This window comes from Mus musculus, chromosome 17 (genome assembly GCF_000001635.26).
Source record: "Mus musculus strain C57BL/6J chromosome 17, GRCm38.p6 C57BL/6J".
NCBI classification, from domain to species: domain Eukaryota; kingdom Metazoa; phylum Chordata; class Mammalia; order Rodentia; family Muridae; genus Mus; species Mus musculus.
In genome coordinates this window covers 30,460,526-30,482,338 of record NC_000083.6, presented here as the reverse complement: position 1 = coordinate 30,482,338, position 21,813 = coordinate 30,460,526, and the positions used below count along the sequence as shown (strand labels likewise).

The 21,813-nt window shown below is 44.4% G+C and overlaps 1 protein-coding gene across 7 annotated transcripts in view; it reads left to right on the top strand.

The window, feature by feature from the left end:
- Positions 1-21,813, top strand: part of Btbd9 (BTB (POZ) domain containing 9) — a 367,098-nt gene that overhangs the window by 100,283 nt on the left and 245,002 nt on the right. Inside the window, exon 7 of one of the 7 annotated variants that reach the window (XM_006524095.4) lies at positions 1,157-10,718. The exons of the other annotated variants lie outside the window; for them this stretch is intronic. Coding sequence (XP_006524158.1) covers positions 1,157-1,190 — 34 coding nt within the window. The 3' untranslated portion in view covers positions 1,191-10,718. Of the gene's footprint in view, positions 1-1,156; positions 10,719-21,813 lie in introns of those variants that run through there. 7 annotated transcript variants of the gene reach the window in all.

The window sequence follows — 21,813 nt, the reverse complement described above, 5'->3', positions numbered from 1 at the left end:
AGTTAAGGTCACTGAGTTATACACTTGAAGGGGCTAAATGACTAAAGCAAAAAATCTCCACGTATGGAGTTAGGAGTTAGTTTTACAGATCTGAGGGAATTTTGGGGTGGAAGTTTGGGATGCTTGCTGCTCCCAGGTTGGCGTTACGGAACTGAGCAGGCCTTTCAGAAACTGGTTGTTACACTGTCTACTCTCATAGTCATAGTGCATTGGCAGATTTCTTCTCTGCTTCAGCCATCCCCTTGTTGAAATTTTGGCAGGAAGAAGGAAGCCGAGTGGGTGGGAACAGCATCTGTATTCGGAATATCAAACTTATGGGGCCATGTCTTACATTCTCTTTTCCTTTGTACCATGTCTAACCCATTAGCAAATCTTGTGGGCCTCGCCTCCACCATGTTGGAGCACCTTGCTGGCACCCACTGCTGCTTCTCTGGTCCAGGCCACACGCTCAGATTCCTGCAGTGGTCTTGTACCTGTCTTCCTGCTTCGAATCTTGTTCCTCTGTCGTCTCCTTTTGACTTCTGAAATCTTCTGTGTGTGTGTTAAATAAAATTGTTTGATAGTTTATGTTGTTAAAATGTATAAACTTTTGTGCACCACCATCTAAGCCGGAAGGTGTTTCTTTTAAAACACAAGTCAGGGGCTGCTTAAAACCACCCTGCATGTTCCATTTCTTTCAACTGTGGAAGCCAGAGTTCTTGACTATAAGGCCCTGCAGGATCTGACCTCCTTGTCTCTCGGGCTTCATCACCTACAGCTGTGTCCCACCTCACCCTACCTAAGCCACACTGGCGGCTGTTCTGCACTAGATGGACTGCGCTGTCCAGCTCTGTCCGTCTGTCGTTCGCTGTCTCGTCACTTTTCCCAGGCCCTTCTCGGTATGCCCTGTCATGGCCACCTTGGTGATATGTATAGTAAACCCAATCACAGACGCACATTCATAATATATAGTCTTTAGTTTTTACCAAAAAAAAAAAAGTTTTTACCAGCTGATCTGTTACATAACTTATTTGTTTATTATTTGTCCTGCCTTATTAGAGTTGAAGTACTTTAAAAAAATTTTTTGGGAGGGGGCACTCTTTGAGCCTAGCACCTTGACCAAGGGCAGTATTGGAATTGTTGAATGAATAATGAACTATGTCATTCTGCATTTCAGTCTGCAGATGAGCTGGTCAGCCTCTGAGAAGTAATTGAACCTGGAGGAGATGAGTGAACTGGAGTGAGAGTGCAGGTGCCCACTCTAAGAGGTGTTAGCTTATCACTTTGCTGATTTGATATGCATTTACCATTTACTACTGAGGACTTAATCACTAGCAAATACACAAGTAAGTGGTGCCTGTTGTCATGGCGTTTACTCTGTAGAAGGTGATATACCACAGGGAAGCAGGAAAGACGAGTTGGAGAGTAATGATTACTTTGAAGAACATTAGCTAAGGTGATAGAAAGCAAAGGTAGGCATAGTCAGGAGAGGCCTGCCTGCGTTAGAGTCTGTGCTTAGGGAAGCCCTTTATGGAAGTTTCTGTTTAAGCTGACACCGGCATGACAGGGAAGAACCAGCCATTTGGATCTTGTCTTAGTTTCTTTTCCTGTCGCTGTGATAAAATAACCCTGACAAGAGCAGCCTAAGGGACAGTATTTATTCTAACTCCATCTAAGTGCAGTTTGCCATGGCAGGGAAGTCAGAGAGGCGCTTGAAGCACCTGGGCACATTTCGTTCTCAAGTCAGCGGAACCAGACGACGGTATGCACATGCTAGCCCTTACCTCCCTTTCTCTACTGAGGCCGTCCAGACTCCCCTGTCCAGAGAATGGTCCAACCCACAGTTAAGTCTTCCCACATCAATTAGCATAAAACAAGATAATCGCCCTTAGGCTTTCCAGGAGACCTGTCTTCCTGATTCTAGATTCTGTCAAGTTGGTATCTCTGCCCATCACAGATGGAAAAGCCTTCCAAACTTGGGAGGAGGGCTGAGAAAGGCCAGTGCAGAGGGAGCACAGAGTTAGGAAAGGCGGAAGAAAGAAAGCCTTTCTTCAGGCTGTAGTCAGGGTTTAGATTGGTGGAGCCTGGAAGGATGGCTCAGCCACTGAGAGTGCTTGCTGAGGGATCACGGGATCTCTCCTGAGAAATCCTACTACCCACAGAACAAGCCACGTGTTCCACAGATGCTCATAATCTCGGCTCTGAGGGGTGTCATGACATCATACACATGCATGTATGTGTTCTGTCTGTCTGTCTGACTCACTCTCTCTTTTTACAAAGAGTTTAGACATTGAAGTCATTGGGATGTCATTAGTGGGTAAACCAGGAATTCATGCAATCTGACCTGAATAAGACTTTGTAAAATAGAAACTTGCACTAGAAGGGAGCTCAGAAACTCGTGTGATTTCTGTGATTGGCTAGCATAAGGTTATGGGTCAGACTTATTTGAATAAAATACTGTTTGGATTGTGTTGATAAGTGACAACTTGATTTAGGCGAAATATTGAGGGATATTTAGGACAGTGGCAAACAAGACAGAGAACAGAACCCCTGAACTCTCTAGGTGGGTCACGTGTAATTTCATGCCCTTGTTGCCAACTCTTAATTGTCCAAGGGAAGTCAAGAATCCATTTTTTTGTTAAACTCAGTTTGAGTGTAAGCAACCGGTTGAAGCAGCATTTAAAGATGCTATGGACCAAGGAGGAATGCTCTGATGTGTGGTCAGGTCTGTAAGCAGGGGACACTGGGCAGTGTCTGGATAGGACAGCAACAGTAATGAAGCAGATGAGATTAGGATACACTGTAAAGGAGGGAACACAAACATGGTAACAGATGAATGTCAGAGAGAAATTGGGAAGAACATGCATGTCTTACCTTGATGCTGATTTCCTGGCATGAAGCCTAGCACTAGGTAACATTTACAGACACAGCAGTTTGGAGGAAAGACATGTATATGTTGGAGCCTGGAAAGTTTAAGATGCTTGGGACTGTGCAGATGGGGATTGCCAGAGACTGGGATACTAGCAAGGACTTGGGTGGGATACAGATTGGGGATCAGTGGCATGTAACGGTTGAAGCTACGGAGAAGATGAGATCCACCACTGAGGGAGAGGGTCATGTATGTATTCAGCCTCAGGGTCCAGCCTTAACTCTAGATAGTCATCTCTGCCTCTTTTCTCTTCCATTCTTTCTACATAAACTTCCACTTAAACATGAGAGTATAAGTATTTGATTTTTTTTTATTAGCAAGCATGACAATTCTAGAAACCCAGGGTTCCTACTTATATACAAGTAGAGGAAGCAGCTGGTTTTTTTAAAATGCATAGGGCTTTGGTTAGCACTCGATGGCTATTTTGGCGGGTAGTCAGTCCCAGCGTGGAGATTTTACTGTTGAGTTCTGTGTCCATGTTCCAGTTTCAGAATTTCCCTCCTGTTGTAATCCTTTCTTCTTTCTATTATTATTTTTACCTTTTCCCTCATCCCCTCAAATATTTACATATACTTTTTGTGGAGAAGGTCATTGGATAAAAATAGGTTACATAATTGTAAAGCCAGAGTAGTCCAAAAAGCTTCTGGTCTGTTTCAGTGGTAGTGCATGTTCACATATTCTGTTTGATACTCGTTCTTACAAGTTTTCATGCTTTTTCTTATGGTGGAGGGTGAGGGACCTAGACATAAAATTAGAATAAATATGAATAATAATGTGCATTTCACTGTATGAATCCTTGGTACAGTAACAGCAGGAACATTGCCATTAATTTCTGTTTACCATTCCCCTTTTGTCTGGTATTAGGCGAGCTTTGTGTTTTCTTGACTGGCAGTCCCACTGCTCTAGCTGTGAATGTATATGAAAGAGAGGGCCTTGCTCGGTGTAGTCCACAGGAAGGTGACACAGTGCTAGTGGCTGGCTGGACAGAGCTCTACAGGAGACACCGTAGCTCTGCTTTGCTTTTGAGTTAAATTCAGAGGAGCGCCTTTTTCCTTTGATTTGTACTTAAGCCTTTAGGGATCTTTAACACTCGCTTCCAGGGAGGCACCGCCACTGCTCCCCCGCCAGTTAGCTCAAGGCTTCTGTGTCCATACATAGCACGGTTTTCTGGAGATGGACTTTTCAGTTTCTAAGTCTTTACAAAGTTAGCCTTCGGGCTGACCTTCAGGTGTAAGGCACACTGCTTTTGTTTAGTGTTTTAAAAAGAACAAAAGAGAATCTAAGCAGAGCCAGGCTTTGCTTCTGCAGAGTTTTGTATGTGCTTTTATACCACGAGTGCCCAGAGGTGTCTTAAGATGACATGTTTCTGTAAGTCTTAAATAAAAAATACATGCTTTATAGGTTTGGGATTTGCGAGTTCGCCACACACTGTACATCAGTGAATCTGTTGTAACATAATAACGTTTATTGTAACATAAACCTATTTATAAAGAACACGGCTCGTGGATTACTAGCCTAATCCATAAAATGGGCCCTGCTGTGGAGCATTTCATAGCACCTTATTGAACCTCCCGCGTGGTATTACCATCTAACCCTTCCTAAGACATCAGTGGTTTACTGGAGACTGGGAAAAGTGAGAAGATGAGTCTTGGCCAGAAGGCTGTTTGTCCCAAGAATAGTCTGGATGCACTGCTGCCTCCTGTTTATCACCTGTCCCTCGGAGCATGTGCTGACTCCTGTCTCATGTCACAGTATCTATGCAAATGTTCAGGGCTCGTGTGTCCTCTTCGTTATTGGTTCTGGTGGAAAACCGTCTCTGTTTTGTTGTGCTTATCTGTGACAAGGACTGCCCTGTCTGCCTCAGACTTGCTGAAGTCTTCTCTGGAGCACGCTAGTTTCTAGGCTGCAGGTCTGCATGCCGCGCCCATCTGGAAGCCCTTAATTTCCAACCAGGAAAACCAGACTGCCAGCATCACTGCCCTTCATCTCTTGAGAAACCTGCAAGACTGATAAAGTACTCTCTTAGGGCTTTCTAGAAATATGTATTTCCCTGAGCTTGTGAACACAAAGAGAATAGAGCGTCCCTTTAGTGACCTGAGCCTGATCTCTGTAGAGTCCAACACAGGTTGTTTTCTACCTCAATTTTAGTACTTAGCGTCAGGTCTCACTACAGCTTGTTAATCCATATCCCATTATGTTTGTGGTGGGCATTAAGACACTACATGAACTGATTCTACTACTTGCCTTGATCCCTTGAATGCACATCATTTTCTTGGTTTCTCTGAGAAATCTCCATGACTATTTAAAAAGAAAACACTTTTTAAAGCCAACCAGAGGTAACCTATGAGTTGTTTAAAGCCAACCAGAGGTAATCCATGAGTTGTTTAAAGCCAACCAGAGGTAACCTATGAGTTGTTTAAAGAAACCTTGAGCCGGGTGTGGTGGTGCACGCCTTTAATCCCAGCACTTGTGCGGCAGAGGCAGGCGGATTTCTGAGTTCCAGGCCAGCCTGGTCTACAAAGTGAGTTCCAGGACAGTCAGGACTACACAGAGAAACCCTGTCTCGAAAAACCAAAAAAAAAAAAAGAAAACCAGAGGTAATCCATGAGTTGTTTAAAGCAACCAGAGGTAACCCATGAGTTGTTTAAAGCCAACCAGAGGTAACCCATGAGTTGTTTAAAGCCAACCAGAGGTAACCCATGAGTTGTTTAAAGCCAACCAGAGGTAACCCATGAGTTGTTTAAAGTCAGCCAGTGGTAATCCATGAGTTGTTTGGCTGTGGCAGTTTAATTCTTGAACAGACTCATGGTCATGTGGTTTTAAATACAACCTGTGCTAAAGAATTCAGATAGGAGAGATTCAGATTCTTTATATTCAGTCTCCCTGTCATGGTTATTAGAGTTGTCTCTGAGTTTGTTTGGTTAGAAGAATTCAGTACATACAGGTCTGAATAAATGTGGCAATAGGTTGAACCAAGTTATAAGAACGAATAATTGTTAAACTAGTTGTTGGCAGTTAAATGTAGAACAAGCAATTAAAAATAGTAAACAAAGGGCTGTCGACTTAGTAAATTTAGATTAAAAACTGCTCTAGATAACAATTTGAGGTCTCTCGAGTTAATAAGCAACATTAGAAGGAGGTTCTGTAGCTAATACCTGTCGATCCTAGATTATACTTGGATTTAGAGTTAAAATCATTTAGAGTCACAGTGAATAATTATATCATTTCTCCCACTCGCCTTTTTTCATTAATGTTGACAATGTACATGTTCCTCAGGAACCACTTAATTTCCCCAAAGTAATTTGTAGTTCTGTCTCTTGGGTTTGACACTTTGGATTCAAGCATTACTTTATTGTAGGATGCTGATGACTTTCTAGAAAGTCAGTGTGCAGGACTAAGTTCACACTCGATCAGAAGATTGTTCCTGTCCACTGGCTACCTCCACACTGTAACTTCTAACATGCACTTTGAGGTTTCATCTGCATCTGTATGGATATGGTCATGGAATAAGCAGTTATCCTGGACAGTGCAATGGCTTTGTTCACACTTGGTTGGTTCTTTCTTCCCGTCTGAGGCAGCCTTCAGGGCCCATGGCTTGGTTTTCCCTAGCTATGGCTCCCATGAGTTCTTAGCACATGCTCAGTGTATGAGACCAAGGCCTGGCAGTGGTAGCCATCACTACCACTCACACTGTAGTGGTGAGAACTTAGCTGATCAGTGTACACACTGGCCATGGAGGCTGGGAAATGTCTTAAGTTTGGTAGTTCCATAGCAGGTAAAGTCCACTAAAGGGAAAAGTGAAAACATGAAGATCTGTTTCTGTGTCATGTTATCCAGTGTTTATGTATGATAGAATTCAGTGTCGTGTTGCCAGTGTGTGAGAGCCAGTATACAAAGTGTTCTTCCTAACTCTACCCAATCCCTATCTCTCAAAAACAGAGGAAGGACTGGCTACCTTGGTATTTTATACCTTCTGAATCAGCAGAAGTAGACAGACTTGCCCTGGGCCCTGTGGATATTTACATATTCACTAGGATCCTGGCCAGGGCTCTTTGTAGAGGATGGTAAGAGGATTTCCACCTTAAGTGAGGGAGAGTACCAGGAGGCCTTTACAGGGGCTCATTTGCACTGTCAGAAGCATCACATCGGTTTCCATGAGTCACATGACCGTCTTTTAAGGAATAAAATTCATCTTGATTCTCGTACAATTCTCTATATACAGAAAATGCACCAATCATAAATCTGTAAATATTCTGATTTATGTGCAAGTTATTTCTTACAATGAAAAATAAGTGATTGGGAATTGTAGTGATCCCTAGGGGAATAATTCCTGATTGTGGTTTTGGTTTGTGTTACAATGGTTTAACTGTTGAGGATCCACTGTGCTGATGCTGTCGGCATGTGTACTGTTTTTATACCTTGTTATAAAACAACTGTAAACTAATAGATCCCTTCAGTGCCTGTGTCAGTATTAAGTGAGGACATCACCAAAGCTGTGTCACTTCTTACTGAGACTGAGCAGACACCCACATCTAGTCGCCTGACTTCCCTTTGTTTGACACTGCCAATCAGCTCAGAGATATTGAACCAGGGAGGGAGGGAAAAGACAGAAGTGATAAATGAACTGTTTTGATTCCAGTGGAGTCCTTCCCTTGGCATGAGTTTTGAAATGTTTAATTAGAGGGAAGAACTCAGCTAGTAAGGTCCCAAACACCGAGTGATTGGATCTGGCAACAGGAAGCTACAGTAATCTTGGCAGGCAGAATTTGACTAGAGTATGGGAAGCTGGTTGGAGGTCCTGGGTTTGTGAAGTGTAGATTTGTGTAGTGGTGTGTGAGTGGAAGAAAGAATCCAGGATGACTGTCTTAGAGCCAAACTTAGACTTGAAGAGGAGGCAGACAAGGCCTCAGCACGCACCACTGGGCCACGTGCTGGCACTGGCATAGTCTTCTAAACCTGATAGCAATGCATAGTTTAAAGACACTTATGTGTGTTTATTGCAGAAAACTTAGTATAAATTCCAACAAAATTCTAAGCTTGCCTTTAATCTCAGGACTTTCAAGGCAGTTGTAGGTGAACCTTTGTAAATTCCAGGCCAGCCAGGGATATATAGAGAGACCATGATTCAAACAACAACAAAACAAAAATAAAAGGCAAAGACAAAAAGAAAATAAGAAAAAAATTGATCTTGAATTCAGAGATAACCAAGCCTAAAAATTTTGTGTTTTTTCCTATAATTTTTTTCTTGGAGATAGGGTCTCATATGTACTGCAGTTGGTCCTCAAACTCACTGTGTACCTCAGGATGACCTTGAATTTATAATCCTCCTGCCTCCACTGCCCTTGTGCTAAAGTTGCAGGCCTGTGTCACTACACCTGATTTTATGTGCTGCTGGGCTCTGGACCAGCATGAATTTATGAATTGGCTTGGTAGATAAGCAGTCTTCTAACTGAGCTATATCTCCAGCCTCTTGTGTCATTTATTGTTTTTAAAAATTAGATCTACAAACAAATATGACACACACACACACACACACACACATACACACACACACACACACACACCAGTGGAGAGGTTGCATGAATTTTATTTAAGATTTTACCCAGAATATTTGCTATTTTAAGTCAGTTATATGGCAACATTTTTACGGGGTCTCTTATTGAACATATAGGCCATTTCTGTAATTTTTTGTTTGTTTTTTGAGACAGGGTTTCTCTGTGATGGAACTCACTCTGTAGATCAGGCTGGCCTTGAACTCAGAGATCCACCTGCCTCTGCCTCCCAAGTGCTGGGACTAAAGGTGTGTGCCACCACTGCCCAACTGTAATTTTTTTTAAAGAAGTGCTTGGAAATGCCAGTGGCATCTTTGTCTGCAGTTTTGATTGCCATCTTGGGTTGTGTACTAGTCTGCAGCCTGGATGTAGGCAACAGGAACGCACCCGGTGCTCACTTGGGTGAAGAAGCCGCACTTGGCTCTATAGTCGGTGAAATGGCTGAGATGCAGTATATATTTACTGAATTTCTGATGAATCTCATATTGTATAGCCCAGACTTGGAAGACTCACTTGTACTAATTTTGATAATATTTTTTGAGACCTGGGACCCACTAAGAGTAAAGGAAGCCAGGCGTGGTGGCGCACGCCTTAATCCCAGCACTTGGGAGGCAGAGGCAGGCAGATTTCTGAGTTCGAGGCCAGCCTGGTCTATAGAGTGAGTTCCAGGACAGCCAGGGCTATACAGAGAAACCCTGTCTCGAAAAACAAAAAACAAAAAACAAAAACAAAACAAAACAAAAGAGTAAAGGAAACGTCCTTTTTTCACGCTGGGATGCTGTGCTGGAAATACAGAGCTGTATTGGCTCCCAGAGAGCTTCTTTTTAGTTGAATTACGCTAATTGAATATAGTGCTCTTCAAAAAGCGTACACATTGGTCTTCATCTCCTTTGCAGCACTGCTCGAAAACGCCCCACGCTGGTTCTATTAGCCTCCTTTTCAATTGAGTGTCCTTCTTCTCAGTTTGTCTCACATGTCTTAAAAACTAGAATGTACGCTCTTATGGATAAAGAACGGTTATTTTCAAATCTAATCCCCTCCTTGCGTAATGACACATGATTATAGGTTTTCAAATGTTCCTTAACCAATTTGGTGCTTTTTGTAGTTATTGAAGATCCCTTTAGCTGCAAGTGAGAGAAAACTGACTCAAAGGTTAAAAATAACGAGGAAGTCCACGTAACAGGTATTTAGGTAAAGACCCAGAGATTGGCCTGCTTCCCAGCTGGTTCATTTGGTTACATTATAAAGGATATAGACTTCTTCGTGCTTAGATTCTGTCATCGTTATGATCTGAGCTTTGCCCCAAACAATCTTTTTGTGATCACAAGGTATCTGATACATGGGCCCAGGGATCATGAGAAGATCTTTCCCTTGATTTCTCTGAAGAGCTAAGGAGCCTTTCCCAGAAGCCCTTTGGAGATGGCTGTAGATCATTGGCTAGAACTAGTTGGAGTTACCAACCCTGTAACTAGTCCTCAGTGAACTACCATAGCAATCACTGTTCAGTTTTTATGCCTGGCCAGAGGGTGCATCCCCCAAGCCTTTTTATGGGGTGCATAAGAGTGCTATCAAGGTTTGTTAGGAAGAAAGACGGAGAACTCTATGGGCAACAGATAGCATCTCTTACATTTTGTTTGTGTTTTTAAGTTTGTGGTGCTGGGAATGAAACCCAGGGCTGTCTGCATGCTAAGCAGACGTTCCACTGTGGGCTTGAGTCCCAGCCTAGCATTATTCTGTAATGAAAATCTCTGATCTTGTTCTCTGAAGTTGTTGGTGGTGGCATGACTGCAGAGGCTCTGTATGTAATTGTCATGGCTTTCTGAGCACATTGTTGTTTGGTGACATTTTATGTGTTTATTTGCCCTGGTCCTTTTAGGTTTCTGGTACTCAGTATTCTTACTTTCTCTGAGGATTTATTATTTTGACTCTTAAATAGTTAGGCAGTGTACATTTTAATGATTTCTTATTAATTTCATCAGGGATGAATTTCGCTAAACCTAGGCTCTTATCCTGGGTTCTCTGGCAGACAGCCCGAGGCAGAGACTGAGAGCTGTTGATATTTTCCTTGAGAGGCCCAGGTCCAGGTGTATAGGAGTCACGGGCAAAAAGAAGCGAAGCTTGGAAGGCTGTGGAGAAACGAGATGAGGGTGCCGCTCTGAGCAAATTGCTAAGCAAGCGTGGGCCCTGGTCTTGCCAACTGGTCTGCTTGGAAAGGATTGTGGTGAGGAGGAGGAGAGGAGGGAGTGGAGGAAGAGGAGGGAGTGGAGGAGGAGAGGAGGGAGTGGAGGAAGAGGAGGGAGTGGAGGAGGAGAGGAGGGAGTGGAGGAAGAGGAGGGAGTGGAGGAAGAGGAGGAGGGAGTGGAGGAGGAGAGGAGGGAGTGGAGGAAGAGGAGGAGGTAAACTAGAGCTGTCCTTGGGAAAGAGAAGGAGATGAATTCATCTGCCTGATTTTTTTTTCTCCTCTTCCTAGTTGGAGAGTTGCAGGAAGCAGCCTCCTTTTACACTTCTAACCTGTCCATTTTAGGCTCTCTCTCTCAGGCTACTCAGGATGCTGGATCCTACACTTAGTGTGGGAAGCCACACAAATCCAAAGTAAGTGACCAGGCACTGAGGAAGAGGAGAGGAGAGCAGGAAGTAAGGCAGAGGGGAAGGAGGAGGAGCAGATCCAAGAGAGGACTGGGTTTGGCTTTGTCAGATTGTTTTGGTATTTAGTTAACAGGTCAGGGTTAGATTCACAGAGCAAGCTAGCCTAGTGCTTTGAGACTCAGAGCTTTATGGGTGGGAGTGCTTGCCACCCCACCTGATATGCAGGTTTACTTTGGTCTGGCCTGGGAATCTCCTGTTGGAAGGATTGGCAGCATTCCAGCGCTCACACATCAAACTGCTGGGGGATCTGGGTCAGCATCGACTCCTTGAAGTCATTCTGAAATATGACTGAGGTGGAGTACAGCGGCTCTGGCACGCTTAGGGCGTCCTCTCTCTTCAGCTTTATCACGATTGATGGCTTCTCTGGAATGCTAGACACTTGGAAGTCCCTTGAGTATCACCTTTGAATTCCGAGAGTTCTTACAAGGCCAACTTCGTTTCAAAGAGAGCAGTTTTTGCTTTTTATTCAGTGTGCAGTGAAAAAATTGTGCTGATTTGATGGCAGGTGGGGCACAGTCTGACAGGATGGAGGAGAGGGTGTCCTGGTGGCTCTGCTCTCTGCTGCTTCATATATGACTTCTGTCTTCTTTCCTTATATGTGTCTTTGTTTTCCCATTAATGTTCTTTATCCCGACCACTATGACTGCTTAATAGATTCGCAGAGTAATGGCAGCTGTTTCTGCGTGGGAGATTAGAGGATGAGCTTGTCACAGATGAATGTTAATTGGCAACATCGAGCAGGCCTGAGGAGACTTCCAGCTTCTCGGTCAGAATAGGACCTGACACAGAAGACTCGGACGATCCCAGCATGTCCCTAGCTGAATGCTTTGACTGGCCCTGAAGTGTGCACTGGACAGTACAGGTGGGGCTAGGTGGCTCCCGATCTGCTTAGGAGGTGTGGGAGTTCTTCCCTAGGCCCTGGTTTGAGCTACTCAGATTTTTTTTGTACATATTTTAAAAGGATCTGTGTTCTTCATATGACTTTGGTGACTCTGACATAGTCACCTTAAGTTTGTTGGCTTCTAAAGGCATGGCCTGGTTTTCTGAGGTTTTGTTTTGTTTTAATTTTGTGGAATGTCTGAGTGTTGTTTTATTAGAGTAACAATAACGCATGGAGATAAGGGTCCCCCTTTTTCCTTCTGTCTTCCTGGGGGTACCTTCCCCTTCCCTTGCCTCGGGCTCTTTAAGGTTTTACTTGCATGGCAGATTCAAGGGAATACTTTTTTCCTTCTTTTTGAAGCTCTGCTTATGAGCTAGAATCATAAAAATTCACAAATTGTGCCAAATTTTCTTTTGTTGATGACTGTGATTTAGCCTGTTATGTAACTGTAATGTATAATTTACACATCCTGAAGACCAGCCGTCCTTGTACTGAGCAACTATATTTAACCCTCACTTTCTTTGGGGGGAAGAGAACATTACCAATTATCTTTGAAACTGTATTGTGAGACCGTGCACACTGATCCACCCTCTGCTTCCATTTTTAATTTTTGGTACATCAAGTTGTACGTTCCGACTTATTCTGTGCTTTTCATACATCTGCACCCCAGAGGTGAGGGGCCTGGTGTCTGACGCCGGTGTTCCAGCCCTCTCTTGCCCTCCCTGTCCAAATCAGCAGTGAGATGAAATGTCTGCCACCCCAGGGTAGTGCAGGTCCAGAGAGGACGCAAGTACTGTCTTCCCATGCTTCCCCTATCGTTGTGAAGGAAAGTGAAGAAGGCGTTTCGGGAAACGTTTCTGGAAACGTTTCTAATGGTGCACAGTTCTGTGCTTAGCAGGGAAAGAGCAACTCTGCCCTTGTTTGCAACATGGCATTACTAGTTCCTCTGTGATGTGTAGACTTTCTGAAAGAAAATTGTTCATGTTAGTGTCCACATGTCTTGAACTTTAAAGTCTAGTCCAGGAATAAGTTCAAATCCCATAGTGGTGCCCTTTAAACAAATTTGTTAATTTCCTTCTCAGCATCCTGCTTCTTCCCCTGCTGCAGGCTCCGGGTGGTGCTGGGTGGTGCCTGGCAGCGAGGGGCCTTGACTGTTCCCCTTAGGAAGGGAAGGCTTGAATAAGAAAGAGTACCTTAAGGGTAGGTAGGAGGAGCTGCTGTAGAGCTATCTAATGGATGTAATAGTTCATATATAAAGTCTGAGGAATAGGAGTAATATTCTGCAGCTGAGTAACTGTAGATTAATCCATCTTCAACCAGTACTGGAAGCATCTGTAAATGGGGAAATTATCTTTTCCTTTTTTTTTCTTTTTGGCACAGCTGGACTAAATGTTTTTTCCCAAATACTTTAAAGTTAAATTACATCCACATACCAAAATCATAGGAAAGATGGAAATAAAGTGTAAAAGTGTTCTTTTCAGCTATGTTTACCATGGTGATGGTGGTCTGTTTGGGGGGATGCAGTGTGGCAGGGCACCCTGAGGTCACTATAGAAATTCTTCTTGTGTTAGAGGGGCCCGTAACAGCTTGTGGTGGTCCATTTTGGCTTGAGCTGGATGAAGTAACCCTTTTAAGGTGGGTGGTGCCGTCAGCCGGGGAAGCTTCTCCCCAGGCCCTCCCTTTGACCCTTTCAAAGCCCCTTTTAAGTCCTCCTCTGAAAGCACATCACCAGGCCTTCCTCTTCTGTCAGCAAAGGCCAGCCGGCTCTCTCCTCCCCTGCTCTGCCCTTTAATGAGTGCTTGCTTCTGTGGAGGGAGAGGGACTCCAGGACATGTAAGCATTTTAATAGGCCTGAGTGACATTCTACAGATATGTTTGGAAGACATGAAAGGGTGCAGGCTTTGCTCCTGTCTCATTCTCATCGAAATTAGAGATTCCATTCACATGCTGTGCCTACAAGGTGTTTAATTTTGGCAACATATTCTGTTTGAAGATTCTTGAGGAAATAAAAAAGTAAAAAATGCCAATTCACAATTCTGTTTATTGGAAGTGAATGAATACAGATGGAATTGGTACATTCTATAAAGACTAAACTAAAAGAGTAGAAGTAGCTTAGGAGTAGCCGCAGCATCAATGTGGCTGCAGACGTCGGCAGTTTACAGAGCACTTTGCTCACAGCCCATTGGCATTCAGCACAGCCTTCTGTGGCAGGAGCTGCTTTGGCCGAACTCCTCCGGCTTCTTTAGCTCTAAGATCTCTGAGCCTGAATCTCCACACTGGCTCTTTTAATTGGCATTCTTGCGACACCATGTTATTAGACGGGTTGACTAGTCAGAGCGTCTGCTATTGGTGGCAGCTGTTCTTCATGTTTAATCTTTCCTCCTCTGCACCTCTCATCGCTGTCACTTTCAGTCTGAAAACTGGAGCATATGTAGCCATCTTTATTTACTTTTGTTCTGTGCTAGCATTTGCCTTCCATTAAATGAGGTTGTCCTTTAGGAGACAGCTGGCGATTTGTTTCTAAAGTCAAGACTAGACTCATCTGTTGCATTCGGAACCTGGGCTATGTTAGGGAGGCTGCAAAAATAAAAATAACCATCGGTGTGAGCACTGTGCTGGAGCGGCAGACAACTGTCCCCACCAAAGAGCTGCCACTTCCGCTTGTAGTTGGTGGCTCTGATACTTTTCTCCTGGGAGTTTCCCAGCCAACAGTAGACAGTGCAAGCATCTGTGAAGGGGCTGCCTGGGCGCATGCCTGTGTGCCAATCTCCTCCTCTCCTCCAGAGGGGCCAGTCTTCAGGTTTACTCTTATGAGCAGCACTCCTAATTTGATTTTAATGTCAGCTCAAGGAAGTTTGCTTCTCTTCCTTTTGTATTGAAGTTATTGAAAGCATTGTGGTGATCTTTAACCAAGATGTGCTTTTGTGCTTTATTAAATGAACTTAAGGAAAAAAGTTTAAACACCAAGTCAGCCTAAGGGTTCTTTGAATTCTCATGATCAAGCATAGGTTAAGAGTTTTTTATATATATATATATAGTTTGTTTGTTTTTTGTTTTTTGTTTTTTTTTTTCGAGACAGGGTTTTTCTGTATAGCCCTGGCTGTCCTGGAACTCACTTTGTAGACCAGGCTGGCCTCGAACTCCGAAATCCGCCTGCCGCTGCCTCTCAAGTGCTGGGATTAAAGGCATGTGCCACCACTGCCTGGCAATTAATTAATTTTTTGAGAGCTTTTTTCACGCAGTGTATTCTGATGATGCTTTCCCCTCCCCAAGGCTTCCCAGATCCTCCCCACTGCCCAGCTCTGTGCCCTTTTTAACAAAACACATAAATAAAACCACAAATGTACAATCCCCACCCCCAAATCCCACAGAAATGGCAATATGCCACACAGACTCACACACACCACACAAAGCTTAAACAAAGTATTAGGAGGCAAAAAGCCTAGAAGAATGCCGTTGGGTTTGTCTGCATTGGCCACCTACTCCGGGGCACGGGCCTGCCCTTAAGTAGAGTTGATACCCAGTGAGACTCCACTGGAGAAAGGGAAATTTTCCTTTGCAAGCGGACATCAGTTGCAGGTAGCTTCTTGGTTAGGAGTGGGAGCCTTTGTCCACTCCACCTCTCAGTCTCCAGGGGCGTGGCATCTGACTTGAACCTGTGCAGGCCCTGTGCACGTTTCCACAGTCTGAGTTCTTATGAGCATCAGGCCTCTTGGATCCAGAGGACACTGTTTCCCTGGAGTCATCCATTATGTCAGCCTCAGTCTTCCTGCCTCCCCTTCTGCAGGGAGCCCTGAGTGGGAAGGGGTTGATGAAGAGCCCCAAAGGGTCTCACTCTGACATGTTTTACATAGAGCGGATGGCTCAACCCAGGGAAGAAGCTTTGCACCTGTTGAATTGCTTTTGACGTGGTTTTGTTCCATACATCGATGTGTATCTTTTGTAAAATTTTAGACCATAAAAATGTTAGCATCTTAGTTTGACGTTACATGTAACCTGTTAAACTTCAGCATTTAGGCTCCATGGAAGTGCTTAGCCAGCCCCAAAATTCAATCACTGTAGCAGTGAACTGAAGATACTAATATAAAGAATGGGTTATAGGAGTTTGGATTCATTTTTAAAGGCTTCCCTTTTAGAGTTAAAGAGTTAATTCTTAAACATGAAAATATTTTTGGAACTTTATTAAACTATTGATGATTGCCTGTAGCAGAATTTCTTGTGATTGAAAGTGTGCGTGCACGCCTGTGCCTGCAGACGAATGGTAGCTTGTGTGGCTAAGAGGTGGTGAAGAGTTTTCAGTGTGTTACTTTAAAGGGAGTCAGTACACCTCAGTAAACACCGACTTCTTGACATTGACAATACAGAAAGCATCCACTGCTCACTAGAACAAGTCCTATGTGGGTCATCTTGACAGTGACACCATATGGGGTCTAACATGCACATATTCACACTTAAACTCTGTAAGCGTACAGGAGATGCAAACCATTGGGATCCTCCCTTGGGAAACTTAGTTCTAGTTCCTGATTGCCCTTCTGACCAAGCTCCCAGTCCACACTCTGAGCTTTGATGAGGGTCCCGAAGTCTTTCAGTTGCCCTTGTTACTTCTGCATATCTGGAAGTAGTCCTGGGGTGTCACCTCAGGATGTTTGGAATGCTGTTCCTGCCCTCTGTCCAGTTAGATAGATTTCCACTGTGGTTTTCCACGTGCTGCTCTCATGTTCCTGAGACTAAAGCCCTGACTCTCTGATTCCCCTCTTATACTATGACTCATGTCTAATGGATATGCAGTTAGTCATGATAGCGGAAAGATTCAAGCAATGCTCAAGATACTTATAAAATACTATGGGAACCTAACACAGAGGAGGAAATGATTAATTGGTTTGGGAGGAATTCAGAAAATAGTTTATAAAGAAGTAAGCATTTATCTAAGGTCTTGAGGGATATGTAGGAGTTTTCCAGCTGGAAGTTTCCTCCTTTGGCAGAGGAGGCCTTCTGTGATGGATGATAGTGCATCAGCAGTGCAGACACCAGTCATGTGCAAAGAGTGGTGTGCATGGAATCCGGTGCCGGCCAGTAGTGGGGAAGGGTGAGGTCAGGAAGAACAAAGTGTGGAAGGAGGCGTGCTGCACTGGGGGCTGCACATACTGATTGGAGGCAGTACCACCAGCAGGATTTACACATCTCAGGAATGCGGTGATCCAGTTCCTGCATCTTGCCTAATGTATGGTAGAACAGCTAGTACCACACTAGGTGGGTTTAGTCATGTGACAGATGTTGTTGTGAGGGGACATGAAGCTCAGGGTAGCTGGCTCTTGGACTAGAGTGAGGCAGTGCAGCCGCGTTCCTAACCATCCTTCCTCATCCTGAGTCACTGCATGTGTGACAGACACCAGGAAAGGATGGCGATGTCCCCCAGGCAGCATTCCGTTTGCTCTTCTTTTCAGAAGTGTTACGTCTTTGCAGACTTAGTGCTAAAGTTCTGTGAATTCTTGCTCCCTCTCAATGGATGGTTCAGAAACACTTTAACCGTTATTTCGGGTGCTAGAATGACCGGCATAGTACTGTGGTGTTAGTGACAACATGAAGACATTCCATAGCCTCCATAGATAAGAAATGGAACTGTTACTTCAAAAGGAGCAGGGGTAGCTCATTGGTAGAGCATGTGCCTACTGTGTGCAGTCTCTGAATTCATGCCCAGGGAAAGAAGTGAGAGAAGAAACCAGAAGTGGTAGGTTACAACATGCCAAATAGACAAGGTGACATTGGAGTCAGACACTCGGAGTCCACAAGGGTGGGGCAGTTTAGAACACTGGAAGTAGACACTAGTTCCTCAAGCAGCGGCTCAGAGAGTGTCATAGGATTCCTGGGCAGTGTTGGCTTTGCAGTGAAGTCTAGTCATCTGGCTGCTCTCCAGCTGTATGCATTTGTGTGTGTGCTCAGAGATGTTCTGGTCTGACCTCAGACACTCGAGGGCATCCAGGGCTGCAGTTTGCCAGACAGGCATAATGGAGGAGGTGTGTCGGGGAGACAGGGAGTGAGAGTGCTCTACACGGGGATTATTGTGATGCACATCAGATCTGAGTTGAACAGATCAGGGAAGGGAGGCCAGAAAGGGGTGAATGGTGGGGTGAGTGGGATCCACTTAGGGAAAGAAGTTCCACAAAGGAAAGGGGTCACTGATGCTGACAGATGGGAAGAGGATGAAACGTGGCATATTGGAGGTCTGAATACTGGCATGTCTGTGATTTTTCCAGATCAAATCAAGGAAGTTGTCTGTGGATTTGGGCCACTAAAATATAATAGGAGAGGGTTCCTGGAAATGAAAATGTCAAGAATGTGAATGAGGGGCAAGATTTTATTTGCACATGCACAGTATAATTGGCACAATGGCAGGAGTTGAGAGCCAGGCATGCAGTTTTCAGTCCAGGAGAGCAAGTGCAGACTTGGGAGGTGATTGTGCCCTGAACAGGTGGGGCCTGACCTTTGAAAGGACAGGGAGGGTTGCAGGCACAAAGAGAAGAAAAATGGTTTTGAGAATAGTAAATGGGACAAAGATAATTTTCCTCCAACTTGTAGCCCCAGGTTTTATGGGGCACCGAGAAGAATATATTATCATCTCTTCAGGGCTGCTCGGGAATCGCATGTTTAAATACCAGCAATGAGAAAATCAGGAGGCTGGAGAGCAGAGGAGCCTGGGAAGGGAAAGGAGGTAGGTGGGGGTTGAGGGCTTTTGTGAAGAGGTTGATGAGCTTTGTCCTTCTGGAGGAAAGTCAGGTCAGCGAACGGTAGCCAGAGGCCAGCACCCACTCCCTGTGTTCTTTGTTGGAGGCAGTAAGAAGGTCTGCTTAGAGCAGAACTCTGGGACAGGTAAAGGTAAGACAGGAGTTAAGGAAATCAGAGTAGCAGCCCTGGAGTGTGGAAGAATGACTGTCACTCAGGTCGTTGGCAGGTGCTGAGTGTTGAACGGCAACGGCAAGTGAGGCTCACAGGTTGTTATGCACACACTTCTCCGTGTGTTGCTGTTTTCCTCGTCCCTCCAGACCCATGCCCCATTCCCTTGGGTTCCACAGAACTGAGCAGCTCTTTCACATCTACTTCACACCGAGCTGCAGAGGTGCACCTGATTTCTGAGGGCTCCCTGTTGGCATGAGCCCCTCTTGATCACCTAGACGCCTGGCTGGGACCTAATGGGCACTCAGTTAAGGTTCATTCAATTGAATCAAATCACAAGCATGCTCTATTTCTAATAGCTCTCATGGTCTGATGCTGTGTATTCCAAACAACCTTCAGGCATCTGTGGGTGCACAGTGTGCTCAGTAAGCCATCCTGTTCCCCTGCCGTGCAGGAGCAAGACCTGCAGAAGATGAAGCCATTTCAGCTCTACAAAGCTGCTGTCAGCCTATTTGCTTTGGGGATTTCTTCAGGGGGTGCTTGTTTGCCGTGCACTCACTTTGCCACCTAGCCCTGAAGGCATGCTTTGACAATGTGCTGAGGATTCCCTTCAGGCCCTCTCTCCTGCCCTTCTGTTCCATCTGGTAAATGATACTGGGCAGTTGGGAAATTTCAGAAGCCTGGTCATGAAGGAAAGGGCTTTTCTTTAAAGCAGCACTAAAAAAAGGTTAAATTAAAAATTCACCTTGCTTCCAAAATGCTAGACACAAAGACTATACAACCATGGACAAATCTTAATTTGCCCATTAATGTGCTCATATTGTTTTGTGGGTAGTAAAATGAAGGAACATTATTATTCATGGTTCATGTCAGAAGCCATGGCCCTGGAAGGAGGCATGGAAGGTTCCCTCTCTAGTGGAATTACAGAGTACCTTTTTAGGAGGAAACATGGAGACCTGCAGGTGCTGGTCCTGTTCTTGCATCCCCTCCGTCTGACCGTCCAGCTTGCTGTGTGTATCAGAGGTTCATCGTAGTTGTAGGAGACGCAGTGCGTTTCAGGCTGCAGCCTCTGACAGGCCTTCTCAAACTCTTGCTGCTTCACACTCTTACGAGCTACTTAGCATGCCAGAGAACTTGTGTGGAATCTATCTATCAAGATTTATTTATCAGTTAACTTCAAATACAGTCATGAGCCCACTGTGTGTGAAAAATGGTTGTGTTTTAAAATAAAAAAATATATTTCATCAGGAGAGTGGCCTTATAAATCTCACAGCTGCCCAGGAAGTAAAGACATCTGGATTCTTACATTGTTTCTTACCTGGCTTGCCAGCGGTCATACAGCCAGAGAAAGCTCAATCACTCATCAATTCTTCACAGTCAAGAACTCTTGATCCCATGGACCTCTTGAAGTGTTCTCTGGGACTCCCCAGATGATGCTTTGAGAACTTTGCTCTCTTTATATCAAGATGTGGGTGAACTGTAAGCTGGTGAGGACCACCATGAAAGAAGGAATAGATGCTAAGAGGCCAAGACTTCCATCCTGGCCTCTGTGGTAGCCAGTGTCTAACGCCTACTGTGCCTGCCTCTGGGCTAAGCCAGTGTCTGATGCCTCTCTGTGTACCCAAACACTAACATGTGTTAGTTGCTTTCTCAACATAAAACTCATATTGACAGCAAAAATATTTTTAGTAATATGAATTAGCTCTTTTACATACAGCATTTATTGATTGAGAAACTGCCCCAAAAGAGCTACTGTGTGTTAGTTCTGGTTTTTAATAAATTTATTAATCACAGCAGTCCCTTTGGATAGTATTGAGAGAACTCCACACCTGTTTTGTGCAGAGTGCCTTGGTCTGCAGGAAGGCTTGGTGCCAAGGCTTGCAGACCCCTTACGAGTCACAGTGCATGGTTTTGTTACTGGCTGCTTGGAGGACCTAGAGATTGGCAATTGAGATTGCTTGCCAGATTTTGATGCCAACATTAAAGGAGCTGAGGGGTGGGTTTACTTGGAAGTTACAACTTTTTGTTGCTCTTTATCAGGGTGGCTTTTTGTCATTAAGAAACTTAAGCAAAACCAAGCAAACTGGAACCCAGAGTTTTGAATGTGTGAGCTCCAAGGGCCTCTGTGGCTCTTGCCTGACCCTAATATTCTAGTGTTGGAGGATGGGACTTGCGGGTCCAGTACCAGTGTACCAGCATCGGGAGATGCTGCTGAGAGTTCAGGGAGGAGGATTGTGTTGAGGGAGTTAATACTGAGCCAGAACAAAGTAGAAGTGTGTGGATGGTGCAGGAGGAGGAGTGAGAAATTAAATGGTGTCTCTTTAGAAGGCTGCCTTATTGCAGTCTACATGGCTCCTTGGGGATTTCTCTACTGAGTACAAGAAAATCAGCAAGCACTTCTTGAAAAACCCAGATGAAATTACTGCCATAAATTTTTTTCATGGTATAAAACCCTTAATTTAGATGGGGAGGGTTTATTACCAGTGTTTTCTTGGCATGGCTAAGTTCAATTAATTTCAGATGACAAGCTTTCCCTACCCCCACCCCCAATATGTGGAAGGTACCATTTGTTACTTGTTTGCCTTTGGCTCTGGAGACCTCATTAAGGGCAGGAGAAAGGGATTCTATCTCCTGTCTTTTGACACCTTTCTCTTCTTTGGTGGATTCAGACCATTTGCATTGTCATATGGAAAGGATGGGGTTATGTGTGTGAGGAGATTTGCAGACAAAAATGATCTTGTTTATACCTTTTAAATATTGATTTCAAATGACTATTGCAAGTTTAAAAACTGTCAGCGCAGTGTTCAGCTCAGCTGTTTGGCAGACTAAAGATGAGGCCTCTGAAGATTGTGGCGACGTTTCACCAGGAAGCTTACATGGCTTCTCTGACACCTGATTGGGAACCTCCCTGGTTGTTTGATAGTAGGAACAAGATG